The sequence below is a fragment of the Gorilla gorilla genome, chromosome 5, assembly GCF_029281585.2.
Source record: "Gorilla gorilla gorilla isolate KB3781 chromosome 5, NHGRI_mGorGor1-v2.1_pri, whole genome shotgun sequence".
Lineage (NCBI taxonomy): Eukaryota > Metazoa > Chordata > Mammalia > Primates > Hominidae > Gorilla > Gorilla gorilla.
Genome location: NC_073229.2, coordinates 47,783,748 through 47,803,014, shown reverse-complemented (window position 1 = coordinate 47,803,014; position 19,267 = coordinate 47,783,748). Strand labels below are relative to the sequence as shown.

The following is a 19,267-nucleotide window of genomic DNA, read 5'->3' as shown; positions in this document are numbered from 1 at the left end:
TAAGTGAGCACCTAGGATGAACTTGAAGGATGGGCAACATTTCAGAGAAACTGTTAGCCCTAAGCAGGGATTTAAAGGGAGAGAAAGGAAGGAGGCTTCCAGGAGGGACAGAAAAGAGAAAGTAAAGTCTCAAAAGAAAGAAATTAATATTTAAGGAAAAGAATATAGACTTTGGAGCCAGCAGGTTTGAATTTCAGTCCTGGCTCTGCCTCCTGCTGGCTGTTTGAGCCTAGTCAAATCCGTTACCATGCCAGAATCCCAGCGGCCTCAGTGTAACATGGCTGGACTTGGCCTCACAGCTGTTATAGGGTTAAGTGAGAGAATGGACTATGAAGGTGACATTTCTATAACATAGTCATGTATTTGAGTATCAAGATTGATTGGATTAATCTGGCTGGATATTCTTCCTCTATCCGTGCCTCAAGCCACCCCTCCTAAAACTGCCTCCCCCATCAGGGCAAGTTTTACTCAGAGTCCTTGGAGTAGTTGCATAGGAAAACTGCTCTGGTCTAATAGAATTTCCAGCTATGTTAAAGCACAGTGTAAACATCCAAGTCCTTAAAAAAATGAGTCATTATAGAAACAATCAAGATTGAAGAAAATCTTTGGGAAGGGCATAGTGAGTGGGAATTGAGAAAGAATTACGGTCTCCTTCATTTTGATTTCTTACCTCCTAGCCCTTCTTTTCCCAATCCAGTTTTCTCTCCAGAGATGCTTCACATTCTTTGTTCAGGTCTTTTCACTTCTCTTCCAGTCAACACAACCTTCACTTCTTTTACAGGTCACCTCCTCCTGGAAGACTTCCTGAAATGATTCCCACTTGTCCTTCAATCTGTCAACAGAATCCTCCCTCACTCTTCCCCCGTCACTGCACCTTTAAAATTTGGTAATGACAGATTTAGGTTGATGATGGATACACTTTATCTGCCTTCTTACACACCCTAATTCAGTAATGCTAAATTTTGTTGATGATGGATACACTTTACCTGCCTTATCACACTTCCTAAGGGCAGGGACCATGACTGTCCTGTGATCAGTCTCCCAAACTCCTCTATCATACTTATCTCTCCCTCTGGAAAGCTTCTAAAGACTCGTGGGGCTTTTAAAAGCATGAGGATGTTGCTAATATGGAGGAGAGAGACTGAAGGATAAATGAAAGGATAGAAGAAAAAAATGAAGAGAAGGAAAAGAAGGGATGGGTCAAGGCCTGTCCCACCTCTGACATTCCCTAGTGCCATGCATGGGTATCAAGCTGTCACACTCCACAACACCACAAGTAGGAATCCTGGAAGAAGTTGGAAAGGGGTGGGAACAGTTATTTAGGAGACACCTACATTAAGGAAGGAAGATGTGGATCCTAGCAGAGAGACAGGATCCCGTCATGGTCAACTGGATCAAGCCAAGCCAAGCTGACACACGTAAAATCACATCCACCCTTCTGGCTCTCTGGAAATAGAATGAACTCAGTGGTGATTAGAGCATCAAGTATAGAGTTGTTAGGGATTCTGGAAAGGGAGGGAGAAGGTCTTGAGAAGTGAGATGTTTCCAGGCAGAGCCTGTCTCCAAATGCCTTTTCCCTTACTGGTGTCCTGGAACCATTAGGTATGAACTCATTGTAACCTGGACGTAAAGGTTGAGCTGATGCTTTGTTAGCAGGAATCCTCACCATCTGGTTATGGAAGGCAAATGACAACTAGTCATGAGCTTCCTAGCCAGACTGAGCACCATATGTCTTACAACACATGAGCGTTTCCCAGCACTATGCCTGGCATCTGCCAGTGAGGCATGACTATTGGTTGAGAAGGATAAGAAGGTCTAAGCAGAGTCAATCAAATGACCCTCTCAGATTGTCCAATCACTGTAATGAGCAATTCAACAACTGGACCTAAGTTTATTAAGGCTCACTGTGTGCCAGGTGCTATTCTAGGTGCAGGGAAAGCAGCAGCGAACATGAAGGTTAGGTCCCTGTTCACTTACCTTCTATTGGACAGAGACAGATCAAAAGTCCATAAATAGATCATTGTAGACAGTAATAAATAGCATGAAGATAATAAATATGGGTAAAGAGATAGTGAATACCTTTGAGAAAGACCACTTGAGATACAAGTGGTAAAAGAAGTCCTCTCTGAAGGTTACCTTTGGGTTGAGACATGAGTGAGAAAATGGAGAAAGCCATGTGAAGCTCTGGAGGAGCAGGGGCCCAGGCAGAGGGAACAGCGAGTGCAAAGGCGGTGCAGCCGCACCAGCAGTGGCTCGGGGAACCAGAAGTAGAAGGCACTGCAGCCAGAGCACAAGGAGCAAAATGGAGTGACCAGCCCACATGAACAGCCATCATTCAAGACCATGGTTCTCCTGTTAGCTAAATACTGGAACCATCTGGAAAGCTTTTGAAAGTACTGACACCTGGGACCCATCCCCAGAGTGTCCGTTTAATTGGTCTGAGGTGTCACTTGGGCATCAGGAGTTTTAAAGTTTCCCAGATAATTCTAATGTGCAACTGAAGCTGTTAACCGCTGACAAGCCCATGAGGGCCATGGCAAGGCACTTGGAATGGTGACAATTGAGGTTCTTGAGGAGTCTCAGAGACATTTCTCCAGTACTTCAAGCCCAGATCCAAAAAGATCCTGAGAGGCCTTGGAGTTGGGGATAAGCCAGGACAATGAAGGAAAAGAGATAACAGGAGACTGAAAAGAAGGTCAAGAGAGGCAGAGACATCCAGAAAATATGACAAACTGGAAGGTGCAACAACACAGAAGTGCAAACAGACTCAGAGAGCCAGAGACTGGAGGAGAAAAGACAATCTTGTGTATTAGTTTCCTATTGATACTGTAACAAATTACCACAAACTTAGGGGCTTGAAACAATACACATTTGTTACTTTATTATTCTGTAGTTCAGAGTCTGAAATGGGTCTTACTGGGCAAAAATTAAGATGTCAGCAGTGCTAGGTTCCTTCTGAATGGTCTGCTAGAGAATCCATTCCCTCGTCTTTTGCAGCTTCCAGAGGTTACCCACTTCCTTAGCTTGTGGCTTCCTGCCTCAGTCTCCAAAGCCAGCAATGTCAGGCCGATCGCTTCTCATGCTGCTATCTCTCTATGCTACCTATCAGAGCATAGAAGTGCATCTTTTACAAAATAGATTTCAGTCACAACTGTAGTCTTATGCTTGGGTATCTGTGTGTTTTATGAGCACTGAGCTGGGAGGGTTGTTCCAAGATGAATGTACGTGTGTTTGTTTGTGTAGGTTTGTTTATCAGGGTGTCATATTTGAGTGTCTCCCTGATAAGTATGGGGGAGGCAGAAGAAGGGTGCCTGGAGGGGGTGCCTAATAAAGTCCTGCTGCTCCATAAAGACTTACTGCTGTTATACTGTTGTTCTTATTAATAATAAAACTGATGATAGAGTATCTGTCTCTTTGCCTGTTTTCTTTGAGCATGTCCATCTGTTCCTAAATAATACTGGACATTTATCCCAGTGATATTCAATGCATATGAGGCTATTCATACACATTATATTTAGCTGTGATGTTTGTATTACATGAATGCTTCTGTCTGCAAGTTTGTGCACATTTGGGCATTTGGACACTGATGGATGCAGACACATGTTATATAACAGTGTGGGTGATCATAGTTGTAGACATCTGGATGTTTACTTATGCACAAACCCCCATGAGTATCCAGTTAGCTAGGCCTGGCATTGGAAGGGTAGAGAAGCTAGGAAGAGGAGGGAGCAGGGAGGAAGAGGAGAGGTGGGGAGAGGAGCAGGTAAGGAGAAAAAGAGAGAGATGGAGGTGAGGAATGAAGGCACAAAGGAACACCAGAAAAAAATCAGGAAGCAGGAGGGGGTCCCAGGGATCTGCAACTGAAAAAGGCAGCGTTGAGTCACAGCAAGAACACAAGTCAGAAGACCAGGGTAGGGCTCCACTTCTGGTCATTCCCTTGCTATGTGACCTTGGCTATTCCAGTTCTCTGGGCCTCTGTGAACTACCAGAGTTGAAATAGATAATACCGGGTACATTCCAAAGAAGGAAGGAAAGAGAAAACTGGTAATAAAATCACACACGGGGAAAAACAGAGAGAAAGAACCAGAAAGAGAGACTTACGAAGAAAGTAAGGAGAGGCCCTGGGAGCTGGCCAGAGGTAGAGCTGAAAGAGCTCTGCCCCGACTCCCTGAGGCCGGAGTGTGGGCGCCTGCTCCCCACCCCTTACCCCAGAGCTGCAGAATGCCCTTAAGCCCTTAATAGGTAAGGAAGGAAGATGGAAAGGCGAGAGGCACCGGGAATGAAAACCACACATCAACACTCAGAGGCTTGCCAAAGCCACACAAACCAGGATCTGTGCTTCCGGCCCCCAGCCCCCGAGATGTAGGTGTGCCAGCCACCTGGAATGACTCACACCTTGGCAATGTGGGCGCACATGCCAAGAGTGAGACTGGGCACCCGGCCCATGCGCGTACCACAGGCGGAGGGGAAGGTAAAACTGGGGCTCTTCGGGGGGTCACAGGGGGCTACCCTCCCCACACAGGGCTACCCCGCCCCAGAGCGCCCTCTAGTGACCGCCTCCTAGGCTCTGGGAACCAGGTGAGCTATTCTCCCCTCCCTGCTCCCGCAACCCTTACCCGGGAAGCAGGAGAACCAGATGAGGCGTTACGCAAGGCCTGCTGTTTACCTCCCGTGGGAGCCTCCTCCCTCCCTATAAAGCCTGATGTGGTGGAGAGATTTGACGAGACTGAGACTCTGGTTGAAGAGAGAGGCAATCCCAGGAGAGGGGCGGAAAGCGGCAAAAGTTAATGCGGCAGTCGGAGAGAAGGGCATCTACACAGCAAGCAGCAGGGGCGGCCCGCCATCTGCGCGCTCGAAGGCGCTCACGGTGGTCGCGGAAGGGGCGGCGTCCAGATCCTGGCTTTCCATGGATGCGCCCAAGCTGGGCCCGGGGCTGGTGGAGCGTCTGGAGCAGCTGGCGACGTGTCCTCTGTGCGGGGGCTCCTTCGAGGACCCGGTGCTTCTGGCGTGCGAGCACAGCTTCTGCCGCGCGTGTCTGGCCCGCCGCTGGGGGACTCCGCCGGCGACCGGCACCGAGGCTTCCCCCACCGCCTGTCCCTGCTGCGGCCTGCCGTGTCCCCGCCGCAGCCTGAGGTCTAATGTGCGGCTGGCGGTGGAGGTGCGAATCAGCCGCGAGCTGCGAGAGAAGCTGGCTGAGCCTGGGGCCCATGCCGGGAGACGCCGAGGGGGGCGCATCCCCACCATGGGCTGCCTGGACCTGCCCGGAGAGGTGAGGCTGGGTGCGCGTCGCGGAGTTGTTGGTGGAAGCGGGAGGTTCCCGGGGAAGCCGGGAATGGCACGTCTGGAGCCGGAGGCCCTGTGGAAGTTTAGGCAAAGGATGGGGTGGGGAGAGAAAAGCAAAGGATGAGGGGGCGAGGACCCTGGGTCCTCAAGGTGAGAGGCGCCCGGAAGGACGATGGATGGAGTTGACACTTGGTCCACAGGGGAGGAGGCTGGACCGATGCCTGAGCCTTGTGAGAGGGGCTGGAGAGAAGAGACTGGGGAGGCAGAGAAGGGGTACCGGATAGAACGCGGAGAGCCCTGGAGTCGCCGCGAAGGGCACGGGAACTGCAGAAGTTTTGGCAGGGCAGCCGCAGGCGCCCGGGAGGAGGAGAGCTGGCGGAGGGGAGGGAGCGGCGGGCGGAAGGGAGAGCCGACCCAGCTGAGGGTGAGGAGGGGTCCTGTGAGGATGGTGGGCGAGGGCAGAACCTGCTTAGAGGAGCGGGAGCAGGAGGCTGAGCTGGTGGGTTGGGGGCGGAGAAAAAGCTGGGGAGGAGGGGACTGACAAGAGGATGGAGGAAGGGAGCAAGGGGTTGGGGCATATCCAAACCTCCCCGTAGCGTCGTGGGGGTTGGTCTCGGACTCTGGCTCAAGCTAAGCTCTGTGTTGTTTGTTATTGTTATTTCGGCTCCTCCCAAGGCCCCAGGCAGGAGCGGCCACAGGTGGAGGCGAGGTGCGGGAGAACAGCTGCTGGGGCCTCTGGCTCCTCTCCACATCCCAGTCTTACCACCCATCTACCCCCCGCGCCTCTCCTGGGCCCCGGCTCCTTGGCCACTAACCAGCTCATTCCCTTGCCCGACCGACCCCTAGGCGTCTGGGACTCCTGACTGGCTTCTTCCCAGCAGCCAAGCTGGTCTTGGGTCTTGCTTCTGCCCTTTGAAGTCTTCATAGACCTAATTAGTCTGAAAGTAATTGGCACAATTAGGCAAATTGTTTCTCTCTCCCCCGCTCCACCATATCGGCCTGCTCCAGCCATCAGCACTAGACAGTGAAGTGGAGGGGTCGGTATCCCACTGTTTGGAGGGGAGCATCCAGTGTCCTCTCCTGGCTCCCATAGTACTCCGTGGATCTGCTGGGCCTTTTGGGACACATTCAAGTCTAGCTGCCTCCCTGGCCAGGGTCCAGAGACACAAAGCAAAGGGCCCAATAAATGCCACTGGGCTTTTATTGCAAGAGGGGAAGCAGCTTTATTGTAAGGCTTTTATATACCAACTCTTAGCCCGAGGGCTCTGGGTGTGTGTTTGGTCTGTGTGATGGAGGGAGGAAGGGACAGATGTTTTTCTGGGATGCACTGGGGAAGGTAGATAAGGATGGGGCCGCTGAAAGAGACAGAGAATGGGACTGAGGAGGCAGCAAGGAAGGCAAGGGCTCTGAGGACAAGAAACAGTCATGGACGAGCCTGGGAAAAGAGAATTGAGAACCCTTGGGGAGTGGAAAGGGGGAGGACAGTGGGGATGGGGTTAGGAGGATGAGGGAAAAGTGATGGGGTGAGAGGAAGGAGGGATCATGAAAGGTGAAGGAGGAGAATGAGAGGGAAAGGAGCACAGGGTGTAAAGAGGTGAGATCACTCTGAAAGGTGAGGAGGGACACTGCTAACTCAGACAGAACTCACCTGAGGAGGGGAGAGATAGGGAAGGATGCCCCAGGGAATGAAGCCCAGAGCTCACATCCATGTTTGTTTCTGCCCATCCTAGGACATGAGGAAGACATGGAGACGGTGAGTTCCACTTTTCTGTTCCTTCCTTTTCTCACCGGCTGCCATAGCCATCACGTTCTCACTGGGCCCACACCTTTGTTCCCATTAATAGGCAGGTTTTCTGGGGTATAGCCTCATCCCTTCTTCCTCCAGAGATGTGAGTGGGGTATGCGTGGGGGCATTAGGATCAGAGGGCTGATTTCCCGACCCTTCCCCTCATCTGTGTAGATTTGAAGTCCCAACACCCAAGTCATCTAATTCAGAGGATGATCTCCCTGAAGATTATCCAGTGGTCAAAAACATGCTTCATAGAGTGACAGGTAAGGAAAGAAGAAGGGAGGGAAGGGAATTGAATGAGAGTCTGTGTTAGATTTTCTTCCTTTTAGCCCTAAAAAGTGATCAGGTCCTTTTTGATGTCTGCATTAGTTTCCTAGTACTGCTCTAATGAAGCACCGCAAAGTAGGTGGCTGAAACAACAGACATTTATCTCAAAGTTCAGGAGGTAGAAGTCTGAAATCAAGGTGTCAGCAGTGTTGGTTCCTTCTGAGGGCCATGAGACAGAATCTGTTCCATGCCTGTCTCCTAGCCTCTGGTAGCCTCATATGTTCTTTGGGTGATAGGTCTGCACATTTTCTTTTGTATGCATTTGTCTCTGTGTCCAAATTTCCTCTTTTTGTAAGTCAGCAATCTGGATTAGAGCCCACCCTAATGACCTTCATTTTAACTTGATTACCTATGTAAAGATCCTGTTTCAAAACAAGGTAACATTCTGAGGTTTGGAGGACTTCAACCTATCTTTGTGTGTGTGTGTGGAGTGGGGGAGGGCACAGTTCAGCCTATAACAATGTCTATCCTCGATTCCTCATATTCCAGCCATTTTCCCTCTTCCTTTTTCATACATTCAACAACAGATCCCTGAAGGTTAGGTGCCTCTCAAAAATCTCTGCTTCCACCACCTCTCGTCACTCCTCCCTGGAAGGGGACCCCAGCATCTCCTTGACCCTTCTTTCCTCACTCACTCCCAAGAAGAAGGGTGCCTCTACCCTTCTTTAAACTGCCTAGAGAAGATGGTCCACCATCTTGGTCATCCACCATCTTGCCCAGTCCAGATTGCTTCTGACACCCCTAATCCAGAAATTTTTCTTCAAAGCACCCCATACATATAAGGCCAATGGTTCTTTTTCTGGTCTCTGGCTATCACCACCTGCTCTCCTCCTCTGCCCCCACAACCCCTACAGAAATAGGCCTGTCCACCCCACCCCCCCATTCCTGTGGGTGGGTGGGCTGGTTTCTCAGGATACCTTGGATTCCTCCCTGTGCCCCTCCCATTACTTGAGGTTCCAGTATCAGTACGACTTTCTCTTTAGATGAACCTTCCCCATTTTGCTGACCCAGCTCCCATGCCCCACCCCAGATGATGCAGATTGAGGTATCAGTCCTTACTCCTCCCTCGAAGTCAGATCAGCCTCACTCTTCCTCCCCCAACCCCACAAACGAGACAACCTCTCATTTGATCTTCCTGCTGTGCTCCCTGCACTGGGCCAGTATGATCCTTCCCCAGGTCCAATTCTACAGAAGTGGTGCATCAGTACAAGGTCTGATATTGCCCAGGCCTGCTCTTCATATGCCTTCCTTCTTTTTGGTCCTGCAGTCGCCTTTTGAGCTGTTGTGGGGTCACTAGCTCTCAGTCTTTTACGTGATCTTCGTTGACTATTCTCCACCCTACCCCGCCTGTGATTTAGAAAACTCTCTCATGAGGTCCTCTCCCTGCCTCCCCGTCTCCAGCCGACCTGACCCTGGACCCTGGGACCGCACACCGCCGCCTGCTCATCTCCGCCGACCGCCGCAGCGTACAACTGGCCCCACCAGGGACGCCCGCGCCCCCTGACGGCCCCAAGCGCTTCGATCAGCTCCCAGCTGTGCTGGGTGCGCAGGGCTTCGGGGCCGGCCGCCACTGCTGGGAGGTGGAGACTGCGGACGCCGCCTCCTGCAGAGACTCTTCTGGGGAGGATGAGGACGACGAGGAGAGCCACTATGCAGTGGGCGCGGCCGGGGAATCAGTGCAACGCAAGGGCTGCGTAAGGCTGTGCCCTGCGGGGGCCGTGTGGGCCGTGGAGGGCCGCGGCGGCCGCCTGTGGGCCCTCACGGCACCCAAGCCCACCCTGCTGGGCGGTGTTGAGCCCCTGCCGCGGCGCATTCGCGTGGACCTGGACTGGGAGCGGGGCCGTGTGGCCTTCTACGACGGCCGCTCACTCGACCTGCTTTACGCCTTCCAGGCGCCTGGCCCCCTGGGGGAGCGCATCTTCCCGCTGTTCTGCACCTGCGACCCTCGTGCTCCGCTCCGCATTGTACCAGGGGAAAGCTGAGTCTCATCTCCAACTAGAAGTTTGGCCCGGCCACTGGCCCTGCAGCTGCTTTTTGGGCGTGGAATTCCCCACTCATTTCTGGGAACACATTCACACGCCCATTGCAGGAGTATTAATAGCAACCCACATTTTCCCCCCAAAATAATGAGACCTCACCTGGTCTCCACGTTTCCACATCCCTGCTCAAAACCAAATCCATTCCTGCCTTCTGGCTCTCAGAATCTTCTCTCCCTTACAGCTTCTACAGTACTTCCTGACTTCTCCCATTCAAACCATTCTAGGCCTGCAATGGGGAACAGGCCCTCCCCATCAGTATTGGTAAAGTGACCATGTTTCCTACATAGAGGCTCTGCTGGTCAAATACTTGACTCCCACTCTTGCCTCTCCTAGCTCCACAAGGGCTCAGGGCCTTCCCCACAGATCTAAGGACTGGGCTACCCTGCCTGTCCACTGAGGTTTCTCCTAAAACAAGAGGCTTGACTCTGGTCTGGGCCCTGTGGCCCTCTGGGAAGCTTTGTACCTCTTTTGCGGGATCTGGGGGTGGGGAGGGACAAGCTAGTTCCCCAACCTCCTATGACTGCTTTCTATGCTCACAGCCTTTTTTCCATAAGAACCTTCTTGAAACTTCTCCCCGCACATACTCACAGAAAGGAACCAATGGTGCTATTTCCCCTCTCTCCTCCTCAACCTGGGAATACTTCAGACATCTCCAAACTCATCCTTGTGTATAGTCTCACACCCTTCCCCGTTAAGTATAAATGGGCCCATATTTAACACATTTTGTGATTTTGGGTTATTTATTTTGTGCATCTGTGGCAATAAATGAGATCTCAGTGGTGGTATGGATTTGACTGATCTCTGTAACTGTGTATGGCAAAAGGACCGGAAAATGAAAACCAGATCCCAGTAAGGGGTAGAGAGGGGCCAAGAGAACTGAACATCTGGGCTGCCGGAGAAATCAAAGTCTAGGAAGTAAGAGGTAAGAGTGTACTACAGGGGACATACCCCAATCTCTTTGCTCCCTCCCTCTTCCTTCCTCTCCCAGAGACCCAGGTCCCTGGGACTATATTGGATCTGTCTCTGAAGCTGAAAAACAAAAGGCGGAGGAGACAGTTGGCTCTAAGTGACCAATCTCAAGCCAGCTTTGTCAGAAATCCTAAATCACAGGAGAAGGGTGGGAAGAAAGGATATGATTATTTCTTGTTCCATTTTCCATAAGAGGTGAGAATGACAAGGACCTCTTTTCTAACTCCTCTTGAGGGTGTGAGAAGGGTTAGCAGGAGGAGAAGGGCTGGGAGCTCTGAGGTCTCCTGTAAGACCTCATATCTCACAGGCAAGGACTAAGAATTAGGATTAAATATTTTAGTGGGATAGCTCTAAACCAGGATTAGCAAGCAAAGTTAGGGCCAAATTCCTGGAATCTGACTGGGACCCTGGCAGTGAAAGCTGGGACTGTTGAAAACCCAATTTAAGTGTTCGCTACTCATGTTGAGAGTGCAGGGCCAAGATAACTAGATCCCAGGACAGGCAGTTTGGCAGTGAGAACAAAAGGAAGACACTGGGACCAAGGTGCCTAGATCCCTCGAGAGAGAAGGGTGGGTATTGGGAGGAAAAATGAGGACTGGGGAAACCCAGGAGGCTGGGTTCTGGAATAGCAGCAAGTCAGAATTCCAGGATCTCTGTTCGTCCTCCTCTTCCTCTTCCCTCTATCAGGCAGAAGAGAGGGAAAGAGGGGGCTGGAGAAGTAGCCACATGGGTACATTTAGGGCCAGACAGACACAGGAATGGTGGAGGAGAGAGGGATTTAGTGCTGCATTGGCCCTGGAGGGGGCTGGGAAGGGTCAGGAGGCTGGGGAGGGGTGGTGGGGGTCGGTCCTAGGGTTGCACGACGCCGTCCTTTGCGGTGGCCACGTACACAGTGTGTATGACCACAGCCCTCTTCTTCCTCCTCATCACTTTCCGTGGAGCTCTCGCCAAAGGCCCGAGGTTTCTCATAAATACAGCAGCCTAGATTTAGAGGGAGGAGCCCAGTTAAAGAGGAGGAAGGGTAAGATATATAGTCAGTTCCATTCCCACTCAAACTCAGTGAAAATTCCTATTTTCTCCTACCTTCCAGGATCCAGCTTCCCCAGGCCCACCCTCTGGGACTCAGGCCCCACCCCTCTTGTTGTCTTAGAGAGCCACGAATTCAAAGCCCCACTTCTCCCACCTCTGACACTTCTTGCTGTCAGACCTAGGCAATTCCAGTTCTAGCCCTTCCCTACCTCTTTCCCTGATACCACAGCACCACCAAAAAAGTGACAGAACTATGAACATCTGGGGGCTTCTGGAAAGCCAGTGGATATGAGTAGATACAAGATATACTGAAGGGAGCCAGAACTCCAGGGCTACTGCAGGCCAACAATTACTCACATTTTGATGAGCGGCGGCCCATGTGTTCATTGTCCACAGTGTCACTTGTCCATTCTACCTTTTTCTCTGGCTTCCGTTTCCGAAGTTTGATGGTAAGGCTCCGGTTCTCCTAGAAGGTTAAGGATGAGCATACCTATCTAGTCCCCTCTTACTAACCTTTCCCACTCCCTCCCAGGGAACCTCCTCTCTTTTCTTCTTTAGCTCAATCAGTACCATAGACATAGCACCAGAGGAGCTGACAGAAGATAAAATAGAACAGGTCTTTTACCTCAGATAGTCCCTTGAGGAATAAGTATTATTTCCTGTTCTTATACCACCAGTGTAAGAGAAGACACAATTCCTAACCTAGGAAAGGTCCCAGCCACTCTTCAAAGGAAAATATAATCCTTGCTGTTTCTCCGTCTTCCTCCCCAAATCATCCTTGGTAGTATTAATACATGAAAATTATTTTTCAGTCCCCAGCACCTAATCTTTGATCTCCCTTCCTTTTTCCAGATCCCCTATTCTTTTTCTCTTAAAAAAACAAACAAAACCTCTCTCATTCTCAAGCTCCAGCCCTCTCTACCTCTTATCCACCTATTCTCTGGCATCCTGGCATCTCTAGTAGCAAGTATTACTAATCTATTAATTACTAAACTCCCTTTAATCCAAGAGTATTAAGCCCAATGCAACCTTCTCCCTTTGAAGGCAACTTAACATGTTTTTGGATAAATACTTCTTGTTTCTCCATTTACATCTTTGTTCTCTGATTTCTCAAAATACCTCTTTTCATCTCCTTTTCTTGTTTCCTCATTTCTGCCACTTCCTTTTACATTCATCCATTCAATAAATATTTATTCGAATATCAATATTGATAATATTGATAAGCTGGCCTCCAACCATGCTTTCTTACACTACCTTTGATTTCCTCCCAACATCTTCCTGGCTCCTTAATCCTCAATTTCCCTTTCGTTTATTACTTACACACATAACCACCCCAAGCAGCAACACCTATATCCTAACTGTACCTCCCTATTACAAGTTCCTTGACCTGCCTCCTGCACCATCTCTGCCACTCCAAATAGCTCCAATACCTTCCGATTCTCCGAGCCCTAGATATTCAACCCCACACCTCCCATATCCCTAGGCCCAGCTCCTCCAACAACTCTTCTAATCCCTGTCCCCTCCCTCCCAGTATCTCCCAGACCCCTAAACAGCACCGCCCCCCCGCCTTTCTCACGGGCTCGGTTGTCACGGTAACCGTTGTCTCAGTGACGGTCTCGCTCAGCCCAGCCCCTGCCTCGGCCATGGCTAAGGCTCAGGACAGGGAGGAGAGGAGGAAGGTGGATGAGACACCCTTCCTTTTTTCTCTCGCTGAGGTCTAAGAGAAGCGGTATCGGATTCAGAGTGGTAGCCAGGATCCTCCACCTTCTTTATTCCCCCTCCTCCTGGGCCTCCGCTTCTCCACCCCTGGGGATAACCTGGCCAACCCCACTTCCGGCTCGCCGCTTCCGGGTGTGACGCATACTGCAGTCCCCCTTTTTCCCTTCCACGGCACCAAATGCGTCAAAGCGCAGGCGTCGCTGGATTAGTTCCGCCGTAACGTGACAGCGCGCAGGCGCTGAAAGAAAGAGAAACAAATTTGGCGGAAGGGGTGTCACTGCGGGTGTGGGTGGAGGAGGGAGAGTCTGGGGCAGCACGCGTACTCACAGCCTAGAGGAAGCAGGAGGGGCGCCCAGATGGGTATTGCCGGGCCAGACGCTGCAGAGTGGGTGTGGCGAGGGCGGAGTTGTGTGCACCAAGCTGAGTCCTGCTGCAGATTTCCGTTTGCCTTGTCTGGGTAGGTGGACCGGCGAGGAAGCTTAAGGAGCAATAGTAATGACCCTACCGTGGCCTATTTCCCTTTCCTTGTTTGGTCTGGGTTTCTCTAAAGAAAACGGGAAGTGGGAGCAGTTGGAAACACACTTAAGAGTCAAGCGATGTGGTTCTACCCCTCGCCCTGTGCCTGTAGGTGTTTGAGCAGTTCAGTTTAGTCCACGTTCAACGTGGGTTTTTTTCAGTCACTGTGCTACGCCTTGAAGGTGGAGGCGCGTAAGAGGCTCAGACCCTGCCTTTTAGCTCTAGTAGGAAAGACAGGCATGCTGAAAACTAACAAAAATATGAAACACTGGGGCATTAACAAATGCCATGTCTGATTTGTAAATCTGAATGTAGTTACATACTGCCAACATATTCGTTCTCTCTGGGGTGATGAGTAGGATGAAGCAGAGAAATGGTCGTAAATTACAGTATAGGCTATTTTATAAAAATATATGCACGTTTCTTAGAGAGCAAAAGAAAGTGTTAAAACAAGAACCAGGAAGGCCGACAAGTAGGTTTTTTTAGAACAGCAGCTTAAAAAGTTGTAGATGTGTGCACTACAGGAAATGGAGTTTTGTACCGCTTGGATCTGAGGGAGTGCCAGATGAAGCTTGACAGGTAGGCAGTGGTTATATGGAAGGACCTGTATGCTTTGCTAAGAAATTAAGCTTAATCCAATCACTGTTATGGGCCAGAGAAAGGCTTAAAGTAGGGTAGAAACATGAACAGGTTTGTTTCAGATTTCAGGAGTGGGTCAGGAAATCAACTGCCAGAACAGTTCAAACGTACAGTGGGGAAGACTGCCCTGCCCATTCTCCAGGTTGCTGTGGGGGTCAAACAAGATAGCTATGTTTGAGAGCTCTGAATATATATAAAGGGCCACACAATTATATGGTAATTATTACAGTAACCCCTTGATCACTATTTGAGCCAAGGAATGCGGGACCTGAGTATGCATTTGTTCCCCTTGAAAGTTTTTAGTTCAAACAGAAAAAAGCAAGATATAGTTCAGCATGTCTAGTCCATTAAAAAAACCAAACACATATATAGCAACACACATATACAGAGCCACATACATATACACAAGCACAGATATACAGTATAATTTGGTTATCTCTGTGGAGTAGGATTCCTTGTGACTTTACTTTTTTCTTTCTTTCTATATAAGAATCTATTATAATAGATATACAATTCATCCTTGAACAACATGGGGGTAAGGGGTGCTGACCCTCTGAACAGCCAAAAATCCATATATAACTTTTGACTCCCCCAAAACTTAACTACTGTTGACCAGATGCCTTACCAATAACATAAACCGTTGATTAACACATATTTTGTATATGTATTATATACTTATAATACATATAATCTTACAATCAAGTAAGCTAGAGAAAACATTATTAAGAAAATCATAAGGAAAAGAAAATATATTTACTATTCATTAAGTAGAAGTGGATCACATTTTCATGTTGAGTAGGCTCAGGAGGAGGAAAAGGAGGGCTTAAATGTGCTGCTATCTTATGGGTCTCAGAAGTAGAAGAAAATCCACATATATGTAGACTCAAGCAGTTCAAACCTGTGTTGTTCAAGGGTCAACTGTGTATTGTATTTATCTCAATACTAATAAAATACTCACCTATAGTGATCACTTAGTGGCATTACTTAGTATCAGATTTTTTGTTGTCCAAATTTATATGCTAAAGAGATCTGGTTAAAATTTCTGTTAAATGTCTCACTATCCAAATTCCTAGTTTTTCTTAACCTAAACTCAGGAACCAAATAGATTTAAATAGTATGGCAATACTTACAATTGCTTTTTGTTTATATTAGCCTCATTCCTGACTCTACTTTTTTGTCCTAATTTTTCCCCCTTTTCTTTTTCATATAAATATATCTCTGTAAACTCATTTAAATTCCTTTTGGAATAAGACAGATTATAAGTAACATACATATGTCAGGGTCTTATAGAAAAATATAACTTTAATAAGTAAATTCAACTAAGGGTAGGAGTACTTCAGGAACAATGGTAATCCCCACATGATGATCTGATTCTCTTCTGGGAGCAAAACATTGCAACCAGTCAGGATGGACAAGGCATCTAAAAACCCAGTATCCTTCACCTTCCAAAAGGAGGGAGGGACTGTAGAGTTGCCCAGGAAAAAGGTCAAGAGTCTTCCTTCTCCTGGAACCTATGAGGAAAGAAAGGACTTGTTATATTCACCAAAAGATGAGTTTCTAGTAGTATAAGATAAGATGTGCAATCAAATAATCAAGGAAGGACTTTTATTTATGACATCATTGAGGACTGGCTCCACTAAACAAACTTCCAATTCTAATTCCAAGACAACTAAAAATTCTGGGATTAAAAATATATCCAATGAATTATAACCTCAAAGCAAAGATTTCTTAGGACACAGAAAGCACTAGCTGTAAAAGAAAAAAAAAAGGATAAGCTGAACCTTATAAAAACTTAAAACTTCTGCTCATTTAAAGAGGGTTAAGAAAATAGGCAAGCCACACGCTGGGAAAAAAAATCTTCTTCTTTTTATTAAAAAAATTTTTTTTTTTGGTAAAATGACAACCAGTGATAGGAAAAAAAAACTTTTAAAAGATATATCTGACTATGAATATTTTTAATCCTTTGATGAGATGGCAAGAAAGTGAAGGCAGTCTGCACACTGGTTAAAAGTTCTGTAAAACCAGAAATCCAGACAGGGAAGTTAAAACTAATGTCCCTATGAAACGTGACAGTGACACTATGGTGCCCTTTATACTGTTGTGACAGTCACTGGAAGCATAGGAAATGAGGGACAAAATGTATAAGGTCTGATAGGAGATCCCGTGCATAAATTTGGGAACTGCAAAAGGCTGCCCTTTCTTGTAAAAGTGAACAAGAAAAGAAAAAATTCAACTCTATAGAAGGGGAATTTGACTGTCTCAGTAGGTAGAAAGAGAGAAAACTCTCTCCTGAGAATTTCTAACCGTAAGCTAGCCCTTACATGGATTTGCAGCTCAAATTCATACTATCTGTCTGCTCCAAAAAACATGAAGCCAAGAATTTATTTAAAGTAATTCCAGCTTGATAGTGCTTCAAGGCACCTAGAAAAGAAACACAAATGCTGAGAATACAGCACTCGCCCAAGGCCTCAAAGAATTCCTACAGTTCAAGTTCTAAAAAACTCGAATTTATAGTCAAAAATCACAAAACAAAGAAAAAAAGCACTATGAGAGAGACAGCAGAAACAAAAGACAGCAGCATCAGACACACAAAATCCACAGATATCAGAATTATGAGACATAGAATATAATAACCATATTTAATATTTTAAATATATATTTAAAGAATAATAAAATGAACAATTTAAAATATGATTAAAGAACTGATAATTATTTAAAAATTAAGGAGATTTGAAAAGTAATTAAATAGAACTCAAAATAATAACAATAGTAAAAAATAATAATACTTGAAATAAACTGAAGACAGAATTAGTGACATGGAAGAGGGACCTGAAGAAATTACTCAGAAGGTGGCATAAAGAGAAAAGCGATTGAAAATATGAAAAGAAGGTGAGAGAAATGGAGGACACAAGAGAGAAACCTCTTTCTAGTAACTAATTCGAGGTCCAGAATGTGAGGACTGAGAACATGGGGGAAAGAGAATATTAAAAGAGATGATGGCTGATAATTTTCCAAGGTTGATGAAAAAAAAATCCACTCTCAGTTTCAGAAAGTCCAACAAATCCCAAACAGAATAAAAGAAAATCGTATTTTGATATACTATAGTGACTGCAGAACACCAAAGACAAAAATGAGGTCTTAAAAGCATTCAGAAAGCCCATGTTCTCTAAATCATGTGTGACTAATTCTCTCCAAAGAAAGCTACCTTGACTGTGGTTGAAGACTGCAGTATAAGATGCTGACCACTAAACAATACCTGCTTCTTATGTTGTTTTTTTTTCTTTCTTCATTTCCTTTTAAATATCCTAAAAGTAGATCAGGCGGGGTGGCTCATGCCTGTAATCCCAGCACTTTGGGATGCTGAGGTGGGTGGATCACTTGAGCTCAGAAGTTCAAGACCAGCCTGGGAAACATAGAGAAACCCCATCTCTACTAAAAATACCAAAAAAAAAAAAAAAAAAAAAAAAAAAAAGCCAGGCGTGGTGGCATGTGTCTGTGGTCCCAGCTACTTTGGAGGCTGAGGTGGGAGGATTACCTGAGCCCAGGAGGCAGAGGTTGCAGTGAGCCAAGATTGCCTCACTGCACTCCAGGCTAGGTGACAGAGCGACACCCTGTCAAAAAAAAAAAAAAAAAATCCTAAAAGGTTTATTTCACTGGTTATAAAAAGGTTTAAAAAAGTGTAACTTAAAAAAACAAAAAACAACTACAAATCTCCCTATTACCAGAACTGCACAGAAATAAGGGATGGGACCAAGGGAAACAGCCATTTAGTACAAAAAAAATAAATCACTGGATTTGTTTAGTTAGCAAACAGACTGAGCAGAGGGAGGGGAAAGAATACCCACTTGCAGTTGGTACAGGTGTAGAAGACAGTTTGCCCTTCATCGGCTGAACGCATCTGTCTGGTGTGGTATGCCATTCCTTCATGACCACATCGAGGGCAGCGCCTGTCAACCTGGGAAGAAACTGGTGGGTTAGGGAGGCCTGGTTATATCCCCTTACTTCCCACAGGAATCAGGCGATCACGCCTCTCAAACGTCGATGGTTTACATCTCTTTTCCCTCTTGGAATTGGGCACAAAACTATCTAGAGCTTTGCAATCACTCCTCCATTTCTTTCCTACCCACCTTATGGAGCCAGTTCTTGATCTCATTAGCTTACCACAGGTCCCTGGCACTCAGGCCCTTCCTCCACCGACATAGGCATGGCTGTCCCCAGTTGGTGGAACACAACCGAAGTCTTCACAACCTTCCCCTCAAAGTCTGCACAGGCAAGTAAGAACTGGTTATGGAGACAACCAGAGAGAGCTGACACCGGAAACCTCCCCTTTCCCCTGGCTGGTTAGGCCAGGAGGCCCTACATCCTTTCCCTCAGTTTTCATCGCTAGACCAAATGTACAACCGCCTGATGTCCTGCTCTAGGATCCCCTCCTCAACCCAACCGATCTTGAGTTCCCCAAGCTTCCGACCCTGCGCCCTCCGCCGGGACCCCTGCGTACAAGCCTCTCACCCCGAACGTTGATGTTGAAGCCACAGCGAATACAGGTGACCGTATCCTGAGCCCCGGGCAGAGGCAGGACCGAGCCGCAATCTGAACAGAAATCCAGGTCCGACTGAAAGCTGGAGCAAGTATTGGCGAGGTCCATGACAGACACGCGGTCGGGTCTGAGGAGGGAGTTGGAAGTTTATTAACAAAAGAGAGAAGAGTTCCTGTCCCAGAGGTCGTAACTATTCTGTCCCAGGACCTAGGAGTATATAACCCGAACCCTCCTGCCACGCACGCCTCCTGCCTCTGCGACCAAGGAGCCGAAACGCCCGGAATTCCCAGACAGCGTCGGGTACTAAAGGACTTGGAACCCTTTCCAGGGGCCGGTGAGAGGAGTTAACCAACTCCGTGGGCTAGAGCGCCAGCTCTGCGCCCGCGGCGGGGCAGCGAGATAGAGCCGGCTAGAGCGTCA

At 47.8% G+C, this 19,267-nt stretch overlaps 4 protein-coding genes across 12 annotated transcripts in view; 2 read left to right on the top strand and 2 right to left on the bottom strand.

Moving 5' to 3' along the window:
• The first annotated feature begins 4,012 nt into the window (after nt 1-4,012).
• RNF39 (ring finger protein 39) lies at nt 4,013-10,227 on the top strand. Its single transcript, XM_019028759.3, has 4 exons — nt 4,013-5,269; nt 7,014-7,036; nt 7,244-7,335; nt 8,801-10,227. Exons 1-4 carry the CDS (start codon nt 4,703-4,705, stop codon nt 9,379-9,381), a joined length of 1,263 nt encoding a protein of 420 aa, XP_018884304.2. The 5' UTR covers nt 4,013-4,702; the 3' UTR covers nt 9,382-10,227.
• Nucleotides 10,160-13,332, bottom strand: PPP1R11 (protein phosphatase 1 regulatory inhibitor subunit 11). Of its 4 annotated transcripts, none has more exons than XM_019028774.3 (4): nt 13,013-13,303; nt 11,794-11,902; nt 11,297-11,388; nt 10,160-11,087 (listed from the first exon to the last, which is right to left on the bottom strand). In XM_019028774.3, exons 1-4 carry the CDS (start codon nt 13,079-13,081, stop codon nt 10,893-10,895), a joined length of 465 nt encoding a protein of 154 aa, XP_018884319.1. In that variant the 5' UTR covers nt 13,082-13,303; the 3' UTR covers nt 10,160-10,892. The 4 variants fall into 4 exon arrangements, with proteins under 4 accessions (XP_018884319.1, XP_055245866.1, XP_055245865.1 ...); XM_055389891.2 differs by lacking the exon at nt 13,013-13,303 and adding an exon at nt 12,139-12,540; XM_055389890.1 differs by lacking the exon at nt 13,013-13,303 and adding an exon at nt 12,062-12,213.
• Nucleotides 13,333-13,436: 104 nt separating this feature from the next.
• LOC101151917 (putative uncharacterized protein ZNRD1-AS1) overlaps nt 13,437-19,267 on the top strand; it is an 85,864-nt gene continuing 80,033 nt past the window's right edge. For all 4 annotated transcript variants that reach the window (XM_055389878.2, XM_063707094.1, XM_055389877.2 and 1 more), the window contains exon 1: nt 13,437-13,612. In XM_055389878.2, coding sequence (XP_055245853.1) covers nt 13,512-13,612 — 101 coding nt within the window. In that variant the 5' untranslated portion in view covers nt 13,437-13,511. The remainder of the gene's footprint in view (nt 13,613-19,267) is intronic.
• On the bottom strand, nt 15,587-19,253 carry POLR1H (RNA polymerase I subunit H). 3 transcript variants are annotated; one of them, XM_055389893.2, is made up of 5 exons: nt 19,091-19,253; nt 18,820-18,974; nt 18,472-18,572; nt 18,156-18,265; nt 15,587-15,821 (listed from the first exon to the last, which is right to left on the bottom strand). In XM_055389893.2, exons 2-5 carry the CDS (start codon nt 18,953-18,955, stop codon nt 15,797-15,799), a joined length of 372 nt encoding a protein of 123 aa, XP_055245868.1. In that variant the 5' UTR covers nt 18,956-18,974; nt 19,091-19,253; the 3' UTR covers nt 15,587-15,796. The 3 variants fall into 3 exon arrangements, with proteins under 3 accessions (XP_055245868.1, XP_055245871.1, XP_055245869.1); XM_055389896.2 differs by having other exon boundaries at nt 19,100-19,225; XM_055389894.2 differs by having other exon boundaries at nt 18,820-19,253.

Excerpts from the sequence above, each read along its gene's own strand:
- RNF39 (XM_019028759.3), top strand. The coding sequence starts at position 4,703 with ATGTGGTGGAGAGATTTGACGAGACTGAGACTCTGGTTGAAGAGAGAG. Across the intron at positions 7,037-7,243 it reads ATGAGGAAGACATGGAGACG|ATTTGAAGTCCCAACACCCA; the intron begins GTGAGTTCCACT and ends TCATCTGTGTAG. Across the intron at positions 7,336-8,800 it reads CATGCTTCATAGAGTGACAG|CCGACCTGACCCTGGACCCT; the intron begins GTAAGGAAAGAA and ends CCCCGTCTCCAG.
- POLR1H (XM_055389894.2), bottom strand. The coding sequence starts at position 18,955 with ATGGACCTCGCCAATACTTGCTCCAGCTTTCAGTCGGACCTGGATTTC. Across the intron at positions 18,266-18,471 it reads CTGAGTGCCAGGGACCTGTG|GTTGACAGGCGCTGCCCTCG; the intron begins GTAAGCTAATGA and ends GTTTCTTCCCAG. Across the intron at positions 15,822-18,155 it reads TACACCTGTACCAACTGCAA|GTTCCAGGAGAAGGAAGACT; the intron begins GTGGGTATTCTT and ends CTTTCCTCATAG.
- PPP1R11 (XM_019028774.3), bottom strand. The coding sequence starts at position 13,081 with ATGGCCGAGGCAGGGGCTGGGCTGAGCGAGACCGTCACTGAGACAACG. Across the intron at positions 11,903-13,012 it reads TTACCGTGACAACCGAGCCC|GAGAACCGGAGCCTTACCAT; the intron begins GTGAGAAAGGCG and ends TTAACCTTCTAG. Across the intron at positions 11,389-11,793 it reads GGGCCGCCGCTCATCAAAAT|GCTGCTGTATTTATGAGAAA; the intron begins GTGAGTAATTGT and ends CTCTAAATCTAG.